This window comes from Terrapene carolina, unplaced genomic scaffold (assembly GCF_002925995.2).
Source record: "Terrapene carolina triunguis isolate 2854851 unplaced genomic scaffold, T_m_triunguis-2.0 Scaffold23, whole genome shotgun sequence".
Taxonomy (NCBI): Eukaryota; Metazoa; Chordata; order Testudines; family Emydidae; genus Terrapene; species Terrapene triunguis.
In genome coordinates, this window is record NW_020664374.1 from 27,720,305 (window position 1) to 27,744,132 (window position 23,828).

At 37.9% G+C, this 23,828-nt stretch overlaps 1 protein-coding gene across 1 annotated transcript in view; it reads right to left on the bottom strand.

The window, feature by feature from the left end:
• LOC112112035 (dystrophin) overlaps positions 1 to 23,828 on the bottom strand; it is a 1,981,667-nt gene that overhangs the window by 1,015,665 nt on the left and 942,174 nt on the right. Inside the window, exons 40-41 of the mRNA XM_026649948.1 lie at positions 19,513 to 19,665; positions 18,396 to 18,578 (exon numbers count right to left, since the gene is read on the bottom strand). Of these exons, the coding sequence (XP_026505733.1) occupies positions 18,396 to 18,578; positions 19,513 to 19,665 (336 nt within the window). The remainder of the gene's footprint in view (positions 1 to 18,395; positions 18,579 to 19,512; positions 19,666 to 23,828) is intronic.

Below are 23,828 nucleotides of genomic sequence, written 5' to 3' on the forward strand. Positions count from 1 at the left end.
CATTTTCATTTATCTGAACTACTAAAGTGTATGTCTTTCATATACCCGTTATGAGCATACATAGACAAAAACTAAATCACTTCAAGCTTTCTATTAAACTCAGTTGTGTAACATTATCTTTTACATATTAAAGGAAAAAAGACCCATTTCCTGACAATGTGTAGATGCAAAGCTAGTTCAGCTCTGTTCATAAAATATAAAAATCTCTCTCTTTAAAACTAGAAACCACTAGGTACTTGAAATGTCTTGATCAAACTTCCATTAACCCTTTCACATGCCTAAAGAAATCCCAGCAACACTCTTCTTAAGGCTACACAGGTGTTCTTCTCATCTGAATGGATATTATCTAAAAACCTGCCAGTGCAATACATGCCCATTCCAACTGTAGTGAAGGGGTGAGGGGACACGTATTTTACTGCTAGGGGGGGAAAAAAAGTTGGTTTATACAATGCAGAGCCAAACTGACATCCAGTGATGGGTTCGAATGATGACAGATTTAGATTCTTTAGAACACCCTAACTAAAGTAATCAGATGTTTGCAGTGAACACGAAATCAGAAGAGAAGTGAGGCGAGAGGGGCTGAGGGTTTAAGGCAGAGGGGAATGTGCCTACCAAGGCTTTTTTATTTATTAATTCTGATTTCATTGGTCACCTTCCTGGAAAGTTTCAAGATAAAAGGCACTCATGATTTTTGTGACTTGATGGTCATAGGTGTCAGAATTTCTTCTCAAAATATAAATCCTACAGAAATCCATCTGAGTTCTGAAGAGAAATGCAGCAACATCAGACATTTGTTACAGTCTTTCCAAAGAGATTTTTCCAAATAGCTGTTGGAGACTGTTACATCAAAACCAAGTTGTTTAAATGTCCTGGTCTTTCCATTGACTTAAGTCAGTTTTGGATCAAGTGCTCAATATTTATGGAAAGCACTGGTTTAACAGTCTTGGAGACACTAAAATGTTTCTTTAACCACAGGATGGTAAATGTAAGTACAAGCCTTGCCAAGGTGTATCATCCTTTAATTGTGAGGACCATGTATAGGGATGAGACAGGTATGAGTCTACATGTCTCCACTAAGCATACATACCAGGATGGCAGCTGTAGTAGTGGGTTTTTGAGATGCCCACAGCTGTGCATTATGAACTTGGAGTGAGACCACAAAATCATGTCACACATTAAATGGTAACTGCCTTCTGTCATTGCTTGAACTGGTGGTGAAAGTCCCATACTTCAGGACCAATATCCTAAGTCATCCAGTCCCACAATTATCCTCTTAAATGGCCTTGAAATGTATGTGCGCACATACATGCATGCAGACATGCACAGATACAAACATACACACACTCCACATATATGGAAATAATATCCATGAGATAATTTGTGGAGTCATGTGATAAATTGAATTTATCGTGCACATTTGACAGGTTCACCTGCACTCTGCTCACTAACCCAGCTTCTCAGGACTTATTCTAACAAAGGGATTGGAAACCTTCAGCATGTGGCATGCCAGGGTAAGCCCCCTGGTGGGCCAGGCTGGTTTGTTTATCTGCCGCGTCCGCAGGTTCAGCCGATCACGGCTCCCACCGGCCACGGTTCGCCGCTCCATGCCAATGGGGGCAGCGGGAAGCGGCATCCAGCACATCCCTCAGCCCGCGCCGCTTCCCGCTGTCCCCATTGGCCTGGGATGGTGAACCGTGGCCAGTGGGAGCCGCAATTGACTGAACCTGTGGACGCAGCTGGTAAACAAACCGGCCCGGCCCGCCAGGGTGCTTACCCTGGCGGCCGTGTGCCAAAGGTTGCTGATCCCTGTTCTAACATTTGAAACCACTGTGCAGTTTCAAACATTAATATTGTCAGTAATTTAAATCAAACTTCCACAAAAGTGTTTCTTTCTTTCCTCCTAAATGTTGAATTCTCCCATAACCCTCTGCCCTCAAAAAATTTAAATTGCTCTGAGGTATGTAAAAGACTGTTATGGCCTGTAGCAGTGAGAGGTAACCCTGCAGAGCTAGAAATGGCACATTTTAAATGTAGAACTAGAAATGGGTTTCCAGATTCTGCTGCGAGAGAGAGTGCTTGCTTCCAGTCCTTTAAGGTCCTGAGACATTAAGACAGTGACATTTTCATGTATAGCAAAACTTTCTTTTTGGTCTGTGATTGTACAGCACTTCGCACAATTAGCTCCTGACAATAACTACACTAGAGTAAAACAAATATTATTTTAGTTTAACTTTTGAGATATTTTAAATGCAATAGTTATATTTTTCTCCTTTGACTCACAAGATAGTACATGTGTACTCCTGGTTATTAAGAGTCTGATCTTACAACATGTCCAGGACTCTCAACACACAATGAATTGCTTAGTACAATATAAGATTGGGCTCTAAGGGTGCATGGATTTATAGGCTCAGTGATTAAAATAAAATTGGCAATATTTTTTGTAACAATCAGATTATGCAGCATTACATGGGCTCAAAAACTGTGGTATAATACGGCAGTACAAAACCTAAGGAGATAGGTGGAATAGAAAGAGACTAGATAAACTATATAATGCTGTGGCATAGCATAAAGGTTTGGTTGGCACTTCTTTGTGATAACCTGCAGAACCCCTTGTGGTTTTGCCACTCAAGAGTGGCCAATAACCACATTTTGTGAGTGGATATAAGAACAATCCCTCAGTTCTCCTGAACTCCTGAAATAATAACCTATGCTGAACTCTGACAGATACCTTTAGGCTGACCAGATAGCAAGTGTCAAAAATCGGGACAGGAGGTGGGGGGTAACAGATGCTTATGTGAGAAAAAGACCCAGAAATCGGGGCTGTCCCTATAAAATCAGGACATCTGGTCACCCTAGATACCTTGTACAGTATTTACAGAACTAGCCAAAATGTTTAAAACAAACAAACAAACTCAAAACACTACTGCTATAAACAGTAAAGCCTCTTCAGTCAGACTGTGCCCAGGTGGAATTAAGCAATATCTGAAGTCAGTGATAAAACTTCTGTTGATCTCAGCGGGAACAGGTCTCAACAACTATCCTAAATCATCGAATGGCCTCTGTAGTTTACTCTTCTCTCAAAGTGCATATAACATATAGCATCTATCAATGTTAGTGAAAATTATGCACCCGCTCATTCAGGAACTTGTGTACACTGAGCTTAAAGTTTCTCATTGCTGGATAACCGCGGTGCAGCTTCACAGGTGGTAGCAATCATGGGAGCTCTACTGTAAACACGGAACTAGTGGCTGTGTTAATATCACTGTTCTGTCTGAGCAGGGCTAAATAATAAGATGGTATAAAAAAAATAATAAACCTTCCAGCAGAGGTCTGTTAAATCTCTGCCCGCAAGTTTGGCTAAATTTCTTTAAATATTGTTTTAAATTAGTGTAACTACCTTCTTTCATTTGCTTTTGTAGACCTTTTAAAGAAAAAGGATGGGAAAATCTATTATCTTTGGATAAAATATTGAAGAGATTCTGGGTTGAATTTCGCTTCCCAATTTGTGAATTTGCCAGATGTGATTGAAGCCACAGAGAGTCTTTTTTTTTTTTTTTTTTTTTTATCTCCAGCCCTATAATGCAGATCCAGGTAGAATTTGGCTGCTAGCTTTGAGCTGTGTGCGGAAGGAACGGTCAAGAGGCATTTTAAACCAGGAAAGTGTGGAGTAGACATTCCATTCATTTTGCATGTTGGGGTAGCTATACTGGGGAGAGTGCTGTGTGTGCAGTCATATTTTTCTGGTCAGTTACACAGCTAGATCACATAAATTATGTGGGAAAGACTCAAGAAGAAGCAATTGAAAATAATACAGCAGCCTCAGTGGTTTGAATGACTGAGAAAGAAGTTGACCAGAAGATTAGTAACAACTAGGCACCAAAACTACACATCCATTTGAAAGAAGAATAAAGGCAGCAATAATGTATACGTAATTGATTAATGCCAAAGTATTTCATTAGCAACAAGAAAAATCAATAAGGATACAAAAATTTACAAGAAACTGAAGATAAATATAACTCCCCTTTGCAACCAGACTAGCTGGGAAAATATAGTAAACAGTTAATTTTAAAACACTCAAGCTCAAACATTGAAAAGCTATTCAACTATTTATAAAATATGCTGGGAAACTGGTAGCACAGATGCTTCATTTTCCCTTCTTTATGCAAAACACATGCATTCTTATTGAAATTAAAATAAATCTTTTCCTTTGTATTTAATTTACTCTGGCTTCAATTATTACATTCCTCCTTATGTTGATATGTATAAATCCTTTCTAATCTTTTGATAATCAACTTGCTTTGGTTAATGATTAACATTGCACTCGTTCCTTCTCACCTTATATCATCATTGCACCAGTTATACTGATTTTCCCTAAATGAAGTAAAGGTATCTTTCCATAGGCATGTTTTCTGCATATACCTAATGAATACTATGTCTGGTGTTTTGATAGTTGATTCCTTCCTCCTTCAATACAAGGGGATCAAAAACATCCATAGAAATACCTCTTAGAAAGCACAGCAGCCATGAATAAATACAATAAAAAATAAAATCTGGAATACTGTTTTTGCCTTTAAAAGTCAACATTTTCTAATAGTTACCACATGGTAATATCTGAAATTATTATTTCCTATTTATTTAGAATAGGGGGTAGCATTTCAGGTACCACTATTTGTTCATGTTGATCTTTAAATGGAGATCACTGTAAATTGCCCTATATTGTGTCAGCACACTGAAGCCACAAAAAGCGGAAGGAGTAAATCTGATTGGTGGATGAGCTGATTGTTCAAAAAGCTTTACTAATTCTTTGGAACATTTTTTTTTCCAAGCTTCCTAAAAAAGTCAGCCTAGGATGATATTCCATCCACTTCACCTCACCAGTCTTCTTCCCTGTTCCCGAAATGACAGGAAGAGACTCAAGATCATTGCTATTGCAGCCGTTCACTTCCCACCAGTCTCCACTCTCTTGTCAAACCACAACACACTTCTTACTTTTGGTTGATCCACAGTGGAGGGCCTAGCACTAGTAGAATCCTCACTGCTGTGCTCTGACATTTTTTTAATTAATATTCCTGGAAAACACAATTCACTGTGGGGACTAAAGCACCAGAACACAAAGCAGGAAAGCTACTGGCAGTGCTGGGTTCTGAAACAGCTCATGGTACCATCCCAATGAGTAGAGGGGAAAGGAGTTGGGAGGAGAGTCCTAACTTCCTCCAGAAAATGATCTGATGGATGGACAAAGCAATGGGGAAAAAACCCTTTAATTGCAGCTGGAAGTAGAGCTGGGGGGGCGGGGAGGAGAAGAGGTAATCTCACACGGATAGTTTGGGTTTATGCTCGTGATCAGTAAAGAGAGCCAGGCAACTTCCAGACAGTCACAAAGCAGCAGGCCTCAAAGCTTCAGATAAGGTTAGATATATAAGTGTCTGAACATTTGGATGCTCATCTGAAACAAACCTCTGAACAATGTGAGATTCACTAACCAGTGCCTAACAACAAGGTATCATGAGACCAAAAAAAAAAAAAAAAAAAAAAAGGAAAGAGAACGCATTAGTGCCATTAACATCAGAGACATCTAGACCTAAAGGATGTACAGAATTTGTTTACACTCAACAGAGGTTCTATGAGCGATGAGGTCAGCACACCTTCAGGCAGACAATTTCCACATCTTCAGTATGGTCATTATGTATTCCCTGTAAATGTATTTATATTTCATGTAAATATTTACAAAAAATACATCAAAATGATACTGAGGATATGGAATTTGTCACCATGAGGTTGGATGACCTCGGTCAATCATGAGTAGGCTATCAGTGCATAAAAAAGGGATCTCTTTCAAATATAGATATATTTTAAATCCCCACACTACAGGATTAGAAATTTAGAAAATGTCTTTAATCTTTAACACTGTTTCTAAATCCACTTTGCATTCAGATTTTAGCACTTGAATCTCATTGCACTTAAACTAGTGCAAATCTGGAATAACTCCAATGAAATAGCTACACTGATGTAATACCACTGACAAAGGAATCAGGGCCTTCTTTAAGATGTGGTGTTGCTCTTAGATAGCATTAAAATACCACTGTAAGCATAAGCAATAAATAAAATGTAATTATCATCTTAAATTATAGTGTAGCTTTTTTATTTTTATTGATTAATCTGACTCTCCTCCTTATGCACAGCTATGACACTTGTGAAGAACTCTATCACATCAAAACAGTATATGCACACAACCCTGAAAGAAAGATGTGTACTTTATACAAATTATACCAATATTTTATGTAAGGAGTGAGGCTTTTTCAAAGTTGGATCTAGTTCTTTTGATCATAAACCACTTAGGATGAAATTCACCCCACGTACAGAGAGGCAACATAATGTCAATGCACTACTTAAAACCCACTCCAGGCCTGAAAAATGGGAATGAATTTCATCTTGAGAAAACAAATGTCCTATCAGTAAGCACTGATATTACTTTTATTTCTTAATTAAATCTACTTTTTTATCTGATTCTACAAGCTCACTAATGGTTTTCATTATGATTTTCTGTATACATGAGATGAATTATGCTAGTCACAGTAAAACTATACTTTAAAATATTTGGGGTATTATTAACAGTAAAGAGAATTATTAAAAATGCAGAATTTGATTTATTAACTGTTCAACAGCCACCACCCAAGCAATGTACTAGCAGGTATAGAAGGGTGTGAGCTTCCTCCTGGTGACTTGTCCGTTACCTTCACAACCTGACTGAAATGCAAAGCTTCTCTCCACAGGTGTGGGTCTATGCCATATCCATTCAGGTTCAAGTTCTGTGCCACCTATCAGCAGATTCTGATAGTCATGCCATATTCTATTAGCTGTGTGGATTTGAAAGGTACCTGTCTGCTGCTTTCCATGAAGCAATGAATTAGGATGAACACATTTATTCCACTCAAAAAATCAAATAATATTTTCTTCTCTGTAATTGCATCAATTTTTTCTTCATCATTGTCCAGAAGAGAAGGATGCAGACAAAAGTTATGATGGTTCATTTTCAACATTGAACCGAATGATGAGTTATTATATGCTGTGGGTTTCATAGTTACTAAGGACTAACAGGATAAATATAGTTTATTTTCTTCTTAAAGGAAAAGATTAATCTAGTGTCCATACAGGTAACAGTCAAACAAAACTAGAGTCAGAAATAGGGCAAAAAGATGCTGAATCTTAATCCTGACTTTCAACATTCCTGCTATTCCGCTTCTTATCACCTCTGGATAGCCAATCATGACGAATTGTGTGTTGGGCTTGGAAGGTACACAAATGAGACTATCACATTTATTATTGCCTTTGACATAAACCAAGTCTTAAGTGCATTTTCTTTTTACTTCTGATCTACTGAATGACCTAGCCCCCAACATTAATATTACATTACACTGCACCAGATCAATGTCCAATTATGCATTAATGATGAAGTTCAACATATTCAAAGGTGGAAAATACGTGCCTTGTTTAAAAAAAAATGCAAATATACTAACTTCATCTGCGAAAACTGACATATGTTAGTCCAGTAGTTATCAGGAGGGAAAAGAGCTCAGTATAGTGAAAACAGGGGTACATAAAGCCACTTCAATGTGGCCACAATGTTTAATGTTCAGTGTCTTGCTCTTAAAGAAGCACTGCCTCATTCTAGCATTTTTTAAAAAAGTTACCAAATTCCTTGCAATTCCTTTCCATCGTTACACCTTCAAGTAATACTTTCATTCATTCCTGTGCTGGATTTACATTGAGCCCATCATACAGAACAGTGTCAGGGTTTGACTTCCATCTATTTCTCATTCACTGTTGGAATTATGCCAAAGCTGACTTTAGTATTTCAAGAAATGAGTCCATACACACTCAGGATGTGAAATTGTTCTCCCTCTACTAGTTCCGGTAACTAAACCATCTTCATCTCTGAAAGCACCTTCCTCTTCTTGCTTCATTTAGTAATGCCACAATCCACTATTTGTAACATCACAAACCCTCATCACAGAAATCATTAGGATGCCACATTATGACATAGTAAATTAGGGAAAAGAAGACTAATTAAAAGAAAAAATCTATTTACATACAAATATATTGGCAATTAATTAGTAAGGAAGGAAAATACAGAAATAGTATATTCTCAGACTTTGCACAGGACCCAAGGAGTGGCAGGGGAGGGAAGAGGCATCACCTTTTGTTCCCTTGACCTGAGGCTCCTGGGGTGGTTCAGTCTCTGGCATAAACTGAATCAGTCCCTTACACTCTGGAAGAGGATGACGGGAGAATCCTGAACTGAAGCAATAAGGCAGCAAGTCTGAGCACCAAAATTTTCACTTTATCCAATTGTGGAACAGGTATTGAGTTTTAAAAGGTTGTTATTTATCTGGAGATGACATAATTGATTTGTATCAAAGGACCTTTTGCACAATAAAACAAAGGCTTTTCAGAATATACCGCAGCCACCTGCCTCAATTGGTGGGGAACTTGATGGGGCAAATGGCCAAGGGGGCAGCCCCAGCAGTGATAGAGACACACACTTGCTGAGAGACACACTAGCTCCTCCCCTCACCTTGAGGTCTCTGGGCCCATTGGCCAGTTGGTGGGGAGGGGGGCGAGGGAAGAGTGGTGCTTTCCTCAGATCTCAGGATTTAACAGGAACACGGGTCATGCAGTGCCTCTTTTGACTCCATTCCAGCATCCCCACCCTATTAGACCTACAAATGTACCCCTGTTGTGAGCTCAGTTGTAAGAAGTGAGTGAACGTTCATAAAATGTTGTGATAACCTATAACAACAAAATGTCAATGGGAAAAAGTATGAAAGGGAGACAGAAAGACTGAATTAGTTCAAACAAAAAGGTCTATTAATATGATTCAAGGACTGTGTTAAGATCATTCCTGGTAAACAGAACAGTGTAAAATAAAAAATTAATAGACCAAAATATGTCCAATACTAAGCCTAAAGAATAAATAAAATAATGAAAGGGTGGATTAGTCTACCCATCACTTCCTTTTGGAGTCCCTTTAATAAACACAACTTCAGATGAAAAATTCATTCACCATAAGGGCTGCAACTCCTACCATATCCTGGGACCCCACATCCTCTCCATCCTAATCCTGAAAGATGTCCTGACCAGACCAGGACAAAGAGAAAGGTATCCAGATGGCATCACCACCTCCACTGACTAAAACGTGACTGCCACATCGGATGTGAGACTTTGTCTCTCTCTCTTTTCTCCCTACGATTCCTGTGTAATTTTCCTTTCCTACCATATTTCTTCTCTTTCCTAAATTTTTCTTTTTTCCTTCTGTCTAGCAAGAAGCTGGCTTAGCTGACCAAAACTGCATATTTTGCAACACTGCTGTAAGCCTGTGACCAGAGAGGCAACTAAAAACAACGCCCTAAAAACCAGCTCAATGCTGGTATGAGTTTGCCAAGCCTCAGAGTAGCTACGATGACATGTGCTGGGCCTATTTTTACAATAGTAAGGTTGCACATAAACATCAACCCCAAAGACAGAACCTGCATTTTCTATCTTTGCTGTTCTTTTCTCTCCCCTTCTTTGTGTGTTCCTCGTTTTGACTTTTATCAAACAAAATCAAACTTTTAGAGCAGCAAAACCAGCTCCAACCAATCTCAACTGCTTTTCTCCCTACCTCAAAAAAACAATTACCATCTTTAATACCATCTAAAAACTGTCCAACAAAACTTATTTTCCTTCTAAAAACTCTCCAGCTTTAAAAAAATACACAAAATGTTATTAAAATAAAAGCCTTATTTGATATTTTAAATTTCAAAGATTTTAGTTGTTTTTCTTTCTTTTCTATAGCTTTAATCAAAAGTTAAAAAAAATAAGTGTTTTACTGTAAAACTAAAAAAGCTAAACTTTCTATATACCAAACCCCAAATCGTGTAGAACACCATTTAATGTGAAACAGTAACTAAAGATATGTCTACATTGCAATTGAAACCCCCTGGCTGGCTGACTTCAGCTTGTGGGGCTTGGACTAGAGCTCAAGCCCGAATGTTTACACTGCAATAAAACAGCCCCTTAGCCTAAGTCACACAGGCCAGTCAGGGTTGTTTAATTGCAGGGTAGACATACTCTAAGTTGCGTTAGTAACGTTAACTTTTTATTAACTCTAAATGAATACGACGCTACCCCCCCTGAACTAGAAAATGGGATCAGTCTGGCAGATGCTATGGGTCCAGCTGGTCACCCATGTGAGGGTCAGGAAGGAATGTTTTCACCCGCAGGGCCAATTGGCAAAGGAGTTTTTTTCACCTTCTTTGCAGCATCTTTGAACCACCGCGGGCTAAGCAGGAATCCACTTAGTATCTAACTGAGGAACTTGGTTGAGTTGCTAATTCGTCACAACCTGCAGCCGGTTTCCAGTGCGGTTAAAAGGATAAAATGAGCAGTTCACAGAGATAAGAGACCTGGGAGTTTAGTGATGGGCCTTGGGCTTATGGCATAGGGTGAGACCTTGTGGCCTTCAATGGCTAAGGTCAGACTCATGGCCCTTGCGGGCTCAGGTCCTCAACCTGCTGCACCTTTTGTCCCCCTTGTGTGAGGGGAGGGTGCTAGGACTCACAGGGAGCTGAGTTCTGAGTATAGGCTGAGAGGAACCTACCCCAATTTACAGGTTTTACGGTAGGAGCGCTGTAACCCCCGCACTGTGACCATTTAAATGCCTTGTATAGGAGAGTAGGAGTGATGGGCAGATAGTCCCCCTCCTATGTGTTTACATGTAATAAAAGTTGCAGCCTGCCACTTAAAATCCATCCATGTGTCTGTACCAGATCAATATGTGCTAAACATTCAGTGAGTCTTAGATTTTATGGAATAAAACCAAGAGACCTACCTCTGGAAAAGTTAACAGAATTTAACAACATTCTTTTACAAACTATATTTATGCCTTTTAGCAAAAATTTTTTGTGTGATCTTGATCATCTAATGTGAGCACTTCCCCTAATCTACACTCTGTGGTTGATCACACTTTCTCTCACACAACATTCTCTTCTCTTCTCTTTTGGGATAAAGAATAATATTAGGCATTTATACAGTGCTTTAAAGAACCTAAGGCAGAATCATGTCTCACTTGGGAAATTAAAGTTTAACCCATTTGTCCCAATGTATTTATATTTTTTCCACCGATTTCAGACAAATCTTGGCCCTAGTTCTATGGTAGTAAGATATGCATCAGACCCATAAGGGCTGCATAAACAAATTTCGCACTGAGTTGCTCAATCCTGAGTAAGGTTGATCTAAAGCAGTCTTGACAGGTTGAGAGCACTGGCATTGATTGTAATGTTACAGATAATACCCATAAATGGTCAGCATAAAATTGATTTTGGCAAGATCAAAATGTTTATTTAGCACACTTACCTTAAGCAGACCCAATATTGTTTTTGAAGTTAGTTTTCTCACTCTTCCTTGTTTACACCATTTAAGTGTAGTAGTTTGAAAATAAGAAGTCTGGCTCTTGTAATTTGGTCTTTTATCATTTGATGGAAATTGATTTTTCTCCAATATAGGTGAAATCCTGACCTCTTTGAAGTCAATGGTAAAACTTCTATGTGACTTCAACAGGGCCAGGATTTCACCTTATATAACTAATGAAACTGCTATGATTTAACTTTGCTTATTTTCTTGTTTGTGTAACAACATTATAGAGTATGTCAGTCATGCATATGCACAATTCTGAGAGCTGTTAGATGGTCAAGAAGCTGAAGGGTACCTCAAATATTGCTTGTGCCCCACAAAAGTAACTTGGTTATTTTTATTTTTCTTGGTGACAATAGAATATCCCCCTCCATATATAGCATAAAACAAAATTGAATATTGCATAGTAGGGAACAGACCTGACTAGGAAGTGGGTGCACAAACTAACCTGGAATAATAGACCATTTCTATTTCTTATTCTATAAAAATTAAGGTAATGCATATTAACAATCTTAACTATTTGACAGAAACTGACTTTTGCTGACCATTGATATATAATATAATACTCTGAAACTGAGTGAAATACAATAAAGCACATAACTCTAATGATGGTATGTATCATCTTTCAAGAGATGGAAAATCAGGTTATCAGTTCATTCTCCATCTCCCCACCCCCAATTTTTGACTGAACACATACCCATCAGTTCAAGTGCAAACACACAGATTATTCTCTCCTCACTACTAACAAAACAAAGCAACCCCCTTCCCAAAACAGAATGTTATGTGATTTCCAAAACGTGTAAGATTGTACATTTAAGGGTTTAAGCTCAGGAGAATCCATTATTTGTATTCTAGTTTCAAATCAAGGCATTTCTTTCTGGAAACAGTTGTATTCAAAGTTCAATATCCAAGGCACATGTTTGTTCTCTCAAAACAATGAGGACTGAAATCCAGTAATAAGAATTTCATAAAGTATTGAAGATATAAGATCCTTCAGTATAATACAGCGTTCCAATATAACAAAATATTGCAAAGTTACCTTTAGACCTGTAATTAACTATATAATTTCAAAAGAGACTAAGCAAGTCTTAATTTTTTAATATTGGTATGGAAAAAGTTTATTTACGTAATGCAAAGATAGCACTGACCAATAAAATTCAGCAGTGTTAGAGTTGTTTAGTTAGTCCATACTTTGGGACTTTTAAATAAATTCAGTGCATTACAGGAAGAATAAATCTTGTAGATACGAAATTTAAAATTATCCAATAATTTCTTTCCCATTCATAAATAGCTTTCCGCTCTTGATGGAATTGTGAAACTCTCACTTTTGCTAATAGAAATTAGGCACGTCACCTCTGATTATAAAAAAAAAAAAAATCTTTCACAAATGACCTCAATCATGACTGAAAATTTACTATCAAGACTGGATTTAGGAGACACAAGCTTCTAAAGGGGAAGATTGAGTTGCCTCTTCCTTCTCTGGTGTGGATGGATAGAGAATTCCAGTCACCATATCAGTTCTGTTTTGGACAAATTTGTTTTGTGTACAGAGCAATAAACTCAGACTTAGTCATAATAGTTAAAATTACACCAAATACACAACACAATAATGAAAGTAAATATTCACAAATGATGTAAAGAAACAAAATTAAAAATGTTCATATAGAAGTATAAAATTTTCATGAATTGTGCAAGAAAGTATTTTAAGAGTAAAATCTACAGATTTGTAAAGACATATTCAACAGCTATTATGTAACGAAGTACAAGAAAAAGTATTCAGCAGCATAAAGAATATTGGAAGACTTGAAAAAGCATGGTAATTCAATTTATTAGATAAAAATGCAGCTGTAACTTCTAGTCAGTGCTTTTAAGGCTCATTCAATTAGAAGAAATTATTGTCTTGCAACTTTAGGACAAACTGCTATATACAAAACTAACTAGAAACTTTACTTTTGGACTACTGAATGTGATTGTCATCTTTTGTAAAAAGGAATTAATGTGTATTTCATAAACAAAATTCAATTTATTTTGAATAAATAAAAATTCCAGTTTTGTGTGTGATTCTTGTATATCTAATAAAGAGAATTCTCACATTCCCACATAAATCTGAAGATTTACAGACATCCCTTTTAAAGGGTTAGTTAATAACATACTGCTAATATTCAGACTAGAAGATGTCATGTGCAGCTGTCAAAATGTTTTAAAATAATTTTAGTTAATCAACTCTAACAAAATTACTTCAGAATTACCCAGTTACTGTTCTGTAGGAGAAATTTTCTAGAAGAGCAAGTAAAATACAAATAGCAAGCGATATGAATTGTTGAATATGTATTAGGACTAAATTCTGCCACAAAATAACTTGCATGGGAAATTTGCACATACATCAGAGAGTAGAATTTGGACTTTAGAAATTGCCTTAAGAATTTTAGCTTTTGTTGGTACACAAGAATAATTAAGCAAAGAAATACGACAACTAGTGCATATCTGCTAGTTTTAGCATGAATCCAAAGGCTGAGTGAATGTAGACACTTAAGTGTAATAGTAACCTAGAAATATACTCCCTAAGTTTAAATTATTATCATCATGTAGTAGTGTTTATGGGGTAAAAAAGGGAAAATAAGCATACCACTTGTTAGATGAGTATTATTTACATAGGTATATCATCACTCAGATCAAATTATATACAGAGAGCCTGATTTTCAAATGTCTTAAAGCATCTGCAGCTCCCATTGACTTCATTGGAATTTGTGGATACTTGACATAAAATCTCTATTTTCAATTATTCAGTAAATCACTTGCACTTCATGTGCTACACTGTCTACCAATTGATTTCCAAGTGAATTTTTTTAGCAAGGTGATAATGAATGTAGAACACAGAAATAAGGGGCTAAATTCTGACCAGAGATGTGTGTTTTCCATGTGGGATTTGCCTAGAAGCATCCAAGCATAACATTTAGCCTATTGTGTTTATTTCATTACATATGTGTCACCACTGGGGTGGGAGGAAAAGAGGACACAGCTTTTTACTATTCTGTTGATATCTCCCACTCAAGGTGGTTTTGGGTCTTGTACAGTTTTATTCCTGATGTGCCTGTTTCATCATCTTTAATCTGCATTTTCAAGATATCCAAGTTATCATCCTCTCCCAGGATGAGCTTTCCATAGTTGCCATTTTCCCTCAGACATTATTCTGCTTAATGTACTGGACATTTATTTCTATATAAATTGTCAAACCGGGAGTAAAGAAAATACTCAATGGATTTATTTGAAACTCTTTTTTGTTAACGAGGGGTGATATTGTTGTATTCCTCTTTTCCTTTACTTTATACCTTTATAGCTACATGTAGGCTTGGCAGAATTCAATTTTGTATGTAATTTCAACAAATAATATCAATATTCATTTTTAAGCATTTTAAATTTTCTATATATATTTACATTTTCACAGTTGCACAAAATTATGGGATTTAAGCATTGACATTGAGATATAAAATGCTTTATGACTGTTAAAACACAAATGTCAACATCACATGTCAAAATGTACAAAGTAAATATCCTTAAATTAATCCCTTATAAGTTCTGAAAAGCAGCATTTTTCTCACTTTGCCTATCTGTACATTTTGATTTTCATTGGTTTGTGTGTGTTTGGTAAAAATCAACATTTACTGACAAAATCTAATTCTTCCAGACCTAACCACACCACATTTTGCTGTCCAAAATAGTGAGAGAATTCTCAGAGATATAGAACATTGGTAGTTTCAGACTGGATAACATTTCAGCAGTAACATCTCTGATAAATAATCACCTCTCTACTATTTATGCTAAAGAGAATCAATACTTAAATAATAGTGCTTGTATTCTTTTGGTAGGCCTTCCTGCACAAAAATTGTGGTCTAGTGAAATCCGGGGAGCAAAATTATTCTGATTTGATACTAATATATCATAATTCTGTGCAGCACACTGACAAAACAGTCTGTGAAGTTTCTTGTTATCATTACTTTGAATTAATGAAGTTCCAGCAATCTCAATCACAATGTTGGCTGTTTATGCAGAATTTTACCAGCCTATCATACTACACATATTCACTGTGATCACACTGAAGTTCAAAGACTGTCTTTGAAGCCAGAGGCAGATTACAGTTGCATGGGGCTCTGGGCCAGGACAAGTGGGGGCCCCTCCCCACCCCTTCCGCTTGCAGTCCCACCGGGGAGTGGGGTCAGGGCACGGGGGCTTGCCCCAATCTGCCAGCCCGCTCGGTGCTCCTGCCAGGGACTGGTGGGCTTGCCCCACTCCCCATGCCCGGCACTCCCGCTGAGGACCAGCGGTGGGGGGCTTGCCCCACTCCCTCTGCCCGGTACGCCTGCCAGGGACTGGGGTTGGGTATGGGGGCGCCCATTTTTCCTGGGCCCTCCAATTGGTTGGGGTCCCTGGGCACAGGGTGGCCCCATTGAGCCTGTGGCTAATCCACTACTGTCTGAAGAACTTACACAACTCAGTGAGCCCTTATGGCTTTATGATAGATCACTTTCAGTTAGTAGGCTCTTTATGGCAGAGACCTAATGTCACTGGGATCTCAATAAGGAAAGGAGGATCTCCTAACAGGCTACATTTTCTTTTTTAATACTTTCCCTTTATTTATTTGTGTTTCACTGTTGGCTTTATTTGGTGATTTGCTTTTGGAGGTAATATGGAAAGTCTCTGAGGAATTACTTTTTTGTTGAAGTCAGCTTGCATTTTAATGAATAGTTTGAGTGCACCACTTATACGATTAGCTTGCATTTTTAAAGTGTTTCACAAACACTAACTAATTATCCTCATAACACCCCTGTGAGGTAGGTAAATATTATCCTAATTTTTAAAAAGGTAAGTTGAGTCAATGAGAGGTTAAGTGAGTTGCCAAAGCTCACACAATGAGTCAGAGTTAAAGCCAGAGCTGTGAGCAGTAAACAAGGACTTCCATTTTGCCTAGTCCCATATTTAAACCATTAAAACATGTTGCCTCTCATAAACTTCAATACCTACTGTAAAAGTCTAGTCATATTTTACATGGGTGCTGTCATTGCCATTCTCAACACAGCAAGTTATCATTCATCATTATGAAGAGAAGAAAGCTTAAGAAAAGTTACACTATACACATGAAATTCCATTGAATAACTGCAGAATTCATTTCATATACAGATATTAGTGGATGGATTCTTGCATACAATAAGCAGCATTTTTAAATCCAACCTTATTTAAAAATATTTAACTATCTTAAAATTATGTTATAGTGATTGATGGGTTTAAAAAGACTAAAGAAGTCAGTAAAAATTTTGTATTGACTAGTTTAAATAATTATACCTTATTTCCTTGTTTAACTACTTCTCCATATTTTGTCGCAGAAAAATATCACTTTTATTGTTTTGTTAATACAGTTTTAAAAGTATATACAATCCTGCAATAACGTGCATGGTAGATTACACAAATAGCCCAATGTAAACAGAGTATGTATATATATAGATAACATGTATATCCTTACAATCCATTTCCTTATTAAAGGAACACATTCATTAGAAAAAGAGACCAGTTTACAAGATACATTGTATCTTGCACCAGCTTATTGTCAATTTTTAATTATATTTGATTGATCACCATCATTAAGTTTAATATTAAACATAATAAGTTTAACAGAGTAATCAGCTGGAACAAGACTTACTGTGTAAACGAACTTTAATATTTCTTTCATTATTTCTGTCAATTGCACATTTATCCCCAGTGCAATTCTTTCCTTATAATTTTAATCAAAAAGATAAGCATATACTTTGAGAAACTTAGTGCAGCGAAGAAAGGACTTTTTGGAACAAAAGTTTGTGCATCATCACTTATTTGTTAGACAAAGACTTTTCTTTATCTTGCCCAATATTTATAAAATAAAGCATATTTTAATCATATATGCATCTTTCCATTATCCTATGGATATGACCCATCTGTAATCAAGATGCAGTAGCACAAAATTTCCAAAGTAAGTATTTTTGTGGAAATGCCTATTTACCACTATAAATTCTGTAACAGCATGTCATGTGAACAACTTCTTTGGTATCAATGGTTATTTTCATGAGAAAATTTTCCCCATATTAATATAAAATCAAAAGGCCAGAAAGAAGTGAGCATAGAAGTAGAGCTAGAAGGGAGAACCCATGGTAAAGATCTGATGACAAATACTGACAACCATAAGGAAATGTTTTGTATATTGTACAAGTTGAACTTTGAGATGAAATGACTATGTTGCATGGTGTCTGTTTTGATTAGGTACCTGAAACAGTGACAACTTTCTCCTCCCCAGCCCTTTATTATGGAGGTCTTGAAGTAATCATTATACCGTACATAAGATTAAATTGTTCAGAACCATTAAGAAGAAAAAAGATCTTTTATAAACTGATGCTTTCACCCTCTCAATTAACAAAACACAATTTCTAAGTAAAAATTCCTCTGATATTTGAAGTGTCTGAAGAAAGGCCACGCACAAGTAGTATAAGAAGAAATTCTGCAATCTCTTCCTAAGTGTATATATTATACACTATGAATAAATAAAAATCAGAATTAAAGTTTGCATGGGATGGTAGTTTGAAAGTAATGCATTTTGTTTCTGAATTACATGTTTACTGAATAAAATAAATGCATGGTAATCTGACAGGTTTAAACTGGTAATGTTATGGAAAAAGAATGAAGCAACAAAAATCAACATGTTTTTCATTGCTAAGTTTTCTGTCTTTGGTCAATTTTAATTTAAGGGTATTTTTAGAACAAAAGGAAACACAAGCTCTTTCATATTGGAATATACAGTTTCTCCCACTTGCTGACAGTTTTTTTATTAGAAGAGTTGACATTGCACCTAGAACTCCCATTGTTAGTAGGATTCTGTTAGCAGTAGTAGTTGCAAACATATAGGTTTGCCAGTAACAACTCACAATTTGTGCATAGTTGAGTCTTCGAAACTGAGCAAATTTGCTCTCAATATCTCGCCAGCGCTTGCTGAGCTGTATCAGGGTTGGCTCCACTGCTTTTGCAGCCCCATTCTTAGACAAGCGATCAGCTTGCCTGTGCACCGCATTCAGATCTTCTTTCTTCTTCTCCAATTCTCCACCAATTTCCTAGTGAGCAAAACCAATACATGGCCCAGAGCAATTAGCTAACTAGGTTAATCAATTAAGAATTAGCAAAATACTTCTGTCAGAACTTTCATTTCAAAGATTTTCCACTTTATTGTTACAATGAAAAATGTACAGTCAAGTCTTATTTTACAATTAGACAAAACAAACAAAACTAAGATTCAAGAATCTTCCTGCCGGCTGGCTTTTGAGATACTACTCATTAGTGTATGCTGAAAGCTATTAACATAGGACAACAATCAATTTTTTTTACTTCTCCCTAGCACTGTGATGGGCAATTGGAGAGATCACTCTTATCTATTAGGGTTAACATATTAAGTACACACAGCTGTTTAGAGGGTGTGCAAATATAGTAGTTTACTTCTTTTAAACTTTGTGGGAAACTCAGAGAATGAAGCAAAGAAAGACGATGCAAAATAAACCAGAAAACTCTTTTGACAATATGTGAATAAATCTATGGAATTTTGACAGTGACATATGAATGTTTTGATGAAAATGAATGTGCTAATATGAGAAAGAGGTCATCCATATACCGATAAGTCATTTGTTCATCTGGAACAAAGATACATAAAGTCAATTACAATTTTTACTAGAAAACACTTGATATTTCTTAATACAGTGCACACTGTCCGTTATTAATAGAAGATTTTATTTAGTGTGTTTTATACCACTTGCGTGACATTCAGTATAACATTTACAAGAATACAAGAAATAATATCTACAACAAAATAAATGTGTCAGTTTGATCAGACTGTCAATATGTATGTTATAAAAGAAGAAAATAAAGTACTGTTGAATTTGTGTGTGTGTGTGTATAATATATATATATTATAGAGATTTGTTGTATTTGCTGTCTTTTAAATGAATAAAACAATGTGCCAAAAAATCTACCATTGTCATCCCAAAACAACATTACCTTTAGCTTCTGTTCATCTTTGGGGTCTGGTAGACTGGCTAACTTTTTCTCAATGTCATCCAACCATTTCAATAGGTCATCAGCCTGCCTCTTGTACTGATACCACTGATGAGAAATCTCTAAAGCCTTTTTTCTTCTTTGAGACCTCAAATCCTGTTCACAGTGCAGACATTATTAGAATATCAATAAAAGATTTACAATATGCATGTTGGCATGTGTGTATACTGTAGGAAATAAATGAAAAGTACCTAAGGACATTAGCTCAGTTTTTAAATTAAATTCTGATAAGATTAACTGAACAGAGCCAGTGTATTTTCCTGAATCTATCATAGGCAACATTTACTATTGAGGGATGCTTTATAACTCGGACATGTTTACATGCTCAATGATTTGTTGAGGAAATTCACCAATATTCAGAGACGTTACGACTGAAATACTCACTAGACAGCTGGAGATTTAACCCAATTTAAATCTAGTCATAGGTGAGCTTCCCACTTCGTGACATCTTACTAAACTCAAGTCTGTGAAATATGAAAGGCTACTCAAAAGAAAACCATTTCAGTGCAGAGATTTATTTTATACAAATAGGGCTTTTTTATAAGTAAAGAACAATTTACACATGAAAATTCTGCCTCATGTTTATGACTTTGATGGGTCTAACAGTCTATGCTCACACATGAATACACTAAGTTTAAGGTATTGCCTAACCCTAACTTGAGCATACAATATTGCAAAGGGTATTTAATGATGCAATAAAGATTCAGATTTTTGTTTTACTTTAATGTTACAAAAAGACAGAATGTGGAGTTCAGTGAACACTAACTGTATTATTATTACTGTTACTTTGTAAATGGTTTACTGACATTAACAAAAACCAAAAATGTTACTTTATTGCCTATGTTTTATATGAAATAATACTCTACTTGAATTTGCTTAAACTGTTCGATATTCCATTGAGTTTTATCTGTCAAGGCTGAATGCCTTTATTGAGTCACCAAAAAGAAAATCAATTACGCCAGTCCTTGTAAACACAGCCTGTAATAATCTGGTCAATAGCATGGATCTGAATGCCGCTTTATCATAATTAAGGGCAATACATTACAGCTCTGCAAATGGTTCTCTTATTTCACCTCAGTACAAATTATGAATTACATGCATGTGGTTTGGTTTCCTCAAAGGAAAACCTAATGAACTTCAAGTTTTCACTAAAATATATAGAACACCGTAAGGTCTTCAGGCATCCTTTTAGTGACCTCATATAAAGCTGTGAAAAATTGAGAAAATCCACCTGGAAAGCAAGGATGCTATTTTGTTAATAAATAATAATAAAGTGTAAGCATGTCAAACCCCCAAACCCAAATAGAGCTTAGTGAAGACTATTGGGGGGGGGGAGGAAGGGGGGAAATAACTATCATGATTTTGATCATTTGGATTCAAACACTCTCTCAGTGATAAGAACTTAAGAAATGCCATACTGGATCCATCCAGTGGTGCATTGTGTCCAGTAACCTGTCTCCTATATTGACTAGGAGATGCTTCAGAGGAAGGCTCAAGAACTATAGAGTAGGCAGTTACTGGATGATCTGCACCTGGGAAAAGTTTCTAACTTCTAACCCCCACTTAGGTAATGGTTGTCTTATATCCTGAAACATGAGGGCTTACATGATCATATATCATTTAAGAATTAATATTCAACAAAAGATTGTTTTCTTCAATCCCTGCTGACCCCTGATACAACCTTAAATAAATAAATAGCTCTTGGGAAGAATCTACACGTGTTGTTTGTGGGACCTGGTCCTTTCTTCTACGGGCCATCATGATTCAGTAACTTAGCTCTCAAAGTTACCTTGTCCTTCTATGGCATCTCACTGGAACCATGGAAAAGCTGTTACAGCTTTGATTTTAAATTACTATAGGTAACAAAAAAATCTTGATACACAATATGGCATTGTGATTTGCCAACTCAAGCAATAGCAATGAAGAAAAGGAACCTGTTTCTAAGTTAGGCACTAGAAGGTGGTGTGGTTAATCATGAATGCCTTTCCGATACAAAACAACTCTCCCTACAGCCCAAAAGTGGGTGCCCTTCATGCTGTATGGTTCCTTGAATGCATTGCCAGTCTTTTTAAATTCTTCTCCAGGGACCCAGGTGCTTACTGCCTATTAAGCTTGCCATCTTGAGCAATTAGGCTTTGCTACTAGATTGTTTACGGGCACAGTTACCGGGTGGCTGCATCCCCAGCGCTGATCAAAAGAGCATTTCGCTGAGCTGTGGTGCTCTGAAATTCAGCCCCTGGTTGTCAAATTCAGTGAGGCCTGTGACCCTATTAGCACCAGATAGCAAGGCACTCCCTGGTGTGTAACAGTAAATCTCAGCTGGCCTGACCAGCTAAATAAAATTCACACACTGTTGTCACAATATTCATTTAAAATGTGTCTTGTAAAATATCAGGCAAAAACTACCATCACGCTGGTCATTAATATCATTGTAAAATTTATGTAACAACACTGTATGTGAAATTATGGATATTTTCTGATATTACATTTCCAAGTCTGTAATCAGGCCAAGAAGGCAAAATTGTTCCCCTCTCCACCCCCGGGGCAAAAAAGGATAAAGGCAAACACCACTTTGACTCCATTGTAAATTGAGCCAGGTGTGAAGAAGACAAGGACAATGGGCTATGCATGTGCATTGGAGATTGCAGGAAGATCATTCTGAGGCCCTGGCTACACTCGAAACTTCAAAGCGCTCACTTTGAAGTGCGAGTGTGGTCGCACTGCAGGTACTCCACCTCCAAGAGGAGACTAGTTTACAGCACTGGGGCACTGTTTACACTGGCGCTTTACAGCGCTGTAACTTGCTGTGTTCAGGGGAGTGTTTTTTCACACCCTGAGCGAGAAAGTTGCAGCGCTGTAAAGCGCCAGTGTAGCCATAGCCTTAGTGTAAAACACAGGAGACTGCAAAACAAATGTTGTACCCTTATTAAAACTCAATGGGGGGTGTTTTGGTTGGCTAGATCCCAGTACCAAAAGAAAGGGGAAGGGCCTATGGGAAATCAGGACCCTGAGACTGACAGTCCCCAGGAACAATGGAGAGATGCCAATGCTCCAGGACAGCCTGATTGATGGGTGGGCAGGCTAATGAGGGAGTCAGGAGGCCAGGGGGGTCCCATCCTCTGGAATTGCCTGGGTCAGACAGAGTGGGGCTGAGTTAAGGAGAAAGCAGGAGCCCGAGCTGAGCTGGGGAGCAGAGCTGTGCTAGCCAGAGGGGACAGAAAAGCAGCACAGGAAGCAGGTCAGTGCTGGGATCAGAGTCACAGAAGCATCCCACAGAGCAGACCGGGGGGGGGGGGGGGGGCAAAGAGGCGCCAGAGAAGCAGCCCAGGGAGATGGAGGCAGCGCATCAGCAGTGCTGAGGCAGAGTGGAGCTGGAGCTGAGGCTGGGGCTGGGTGCGGTGAGCAACTGGAGAGAGCAAGGGGGACTCTGGGCAGAGGGCCCAGTACAGGGAGATGCCCTCACCCAAGAGGCCTTGCAGGCCAGACTTGGAGGGGAATTGTAACCCTGACAGGGTGGAGGCAACACTGGAAAGAAGGGTCCTGCCACCTAAAGCCCGGAGGTGTGTGGCCACTGCCAGAGCAAGTGTCTGACCCACAGCATCCCTGCAGCACAGCCAGGGTCTGAGAAGGCGGCCTGGGACTTGTGGGGAACAAACTGAACGTCTCTTACATTGCAGAGACGCTGGTTGTGATGTCCTCATGCCACAGAGTGGGGTTCTATGTTTTCCTTTAACCTTTCCCATTTTTCCTTATTTTTTTTACTTGATTGTTGTTTAATAAAGTGTATTTGCTTTGAACTGTATGTAATGATCAGTGGGTCAGGGAAGTGTCCAGTGGAAAGAGAGCACCCCAGAGTGGGGACACCCCAGCCCCTGTCCTAAGTGACCACGACAAGGTTGCAGGTCGAGCCCCCCAGGAACCCTGGGCCCAGCCTTGTTGGGGTTACAAGGACTCTGCCAGATAAGAGGGACTAGCCACTGCAAGGGAGATAGTTTGGGGAAACTAAGGTCAGGAAGGGTTGGTGGAAGCCAGGGTGAGACCATCTTGCTGGAAGCAGGCTGCTGACATCAGGGCTCTGAGCCAAAGCCGCACAGCACAGAGGTGGCCAAGATTACATGGCAGGCAGTGACAGAACCTCTTACTGGTCTGAGTGAACTCCTACAACGTCACAAGGGTCCAACTATCTTATCATAGTTATGCAAAATACAATGTTCTAGCATTGCCACTAAAATCCTACAGCATCTGTAACTGTCAGATAG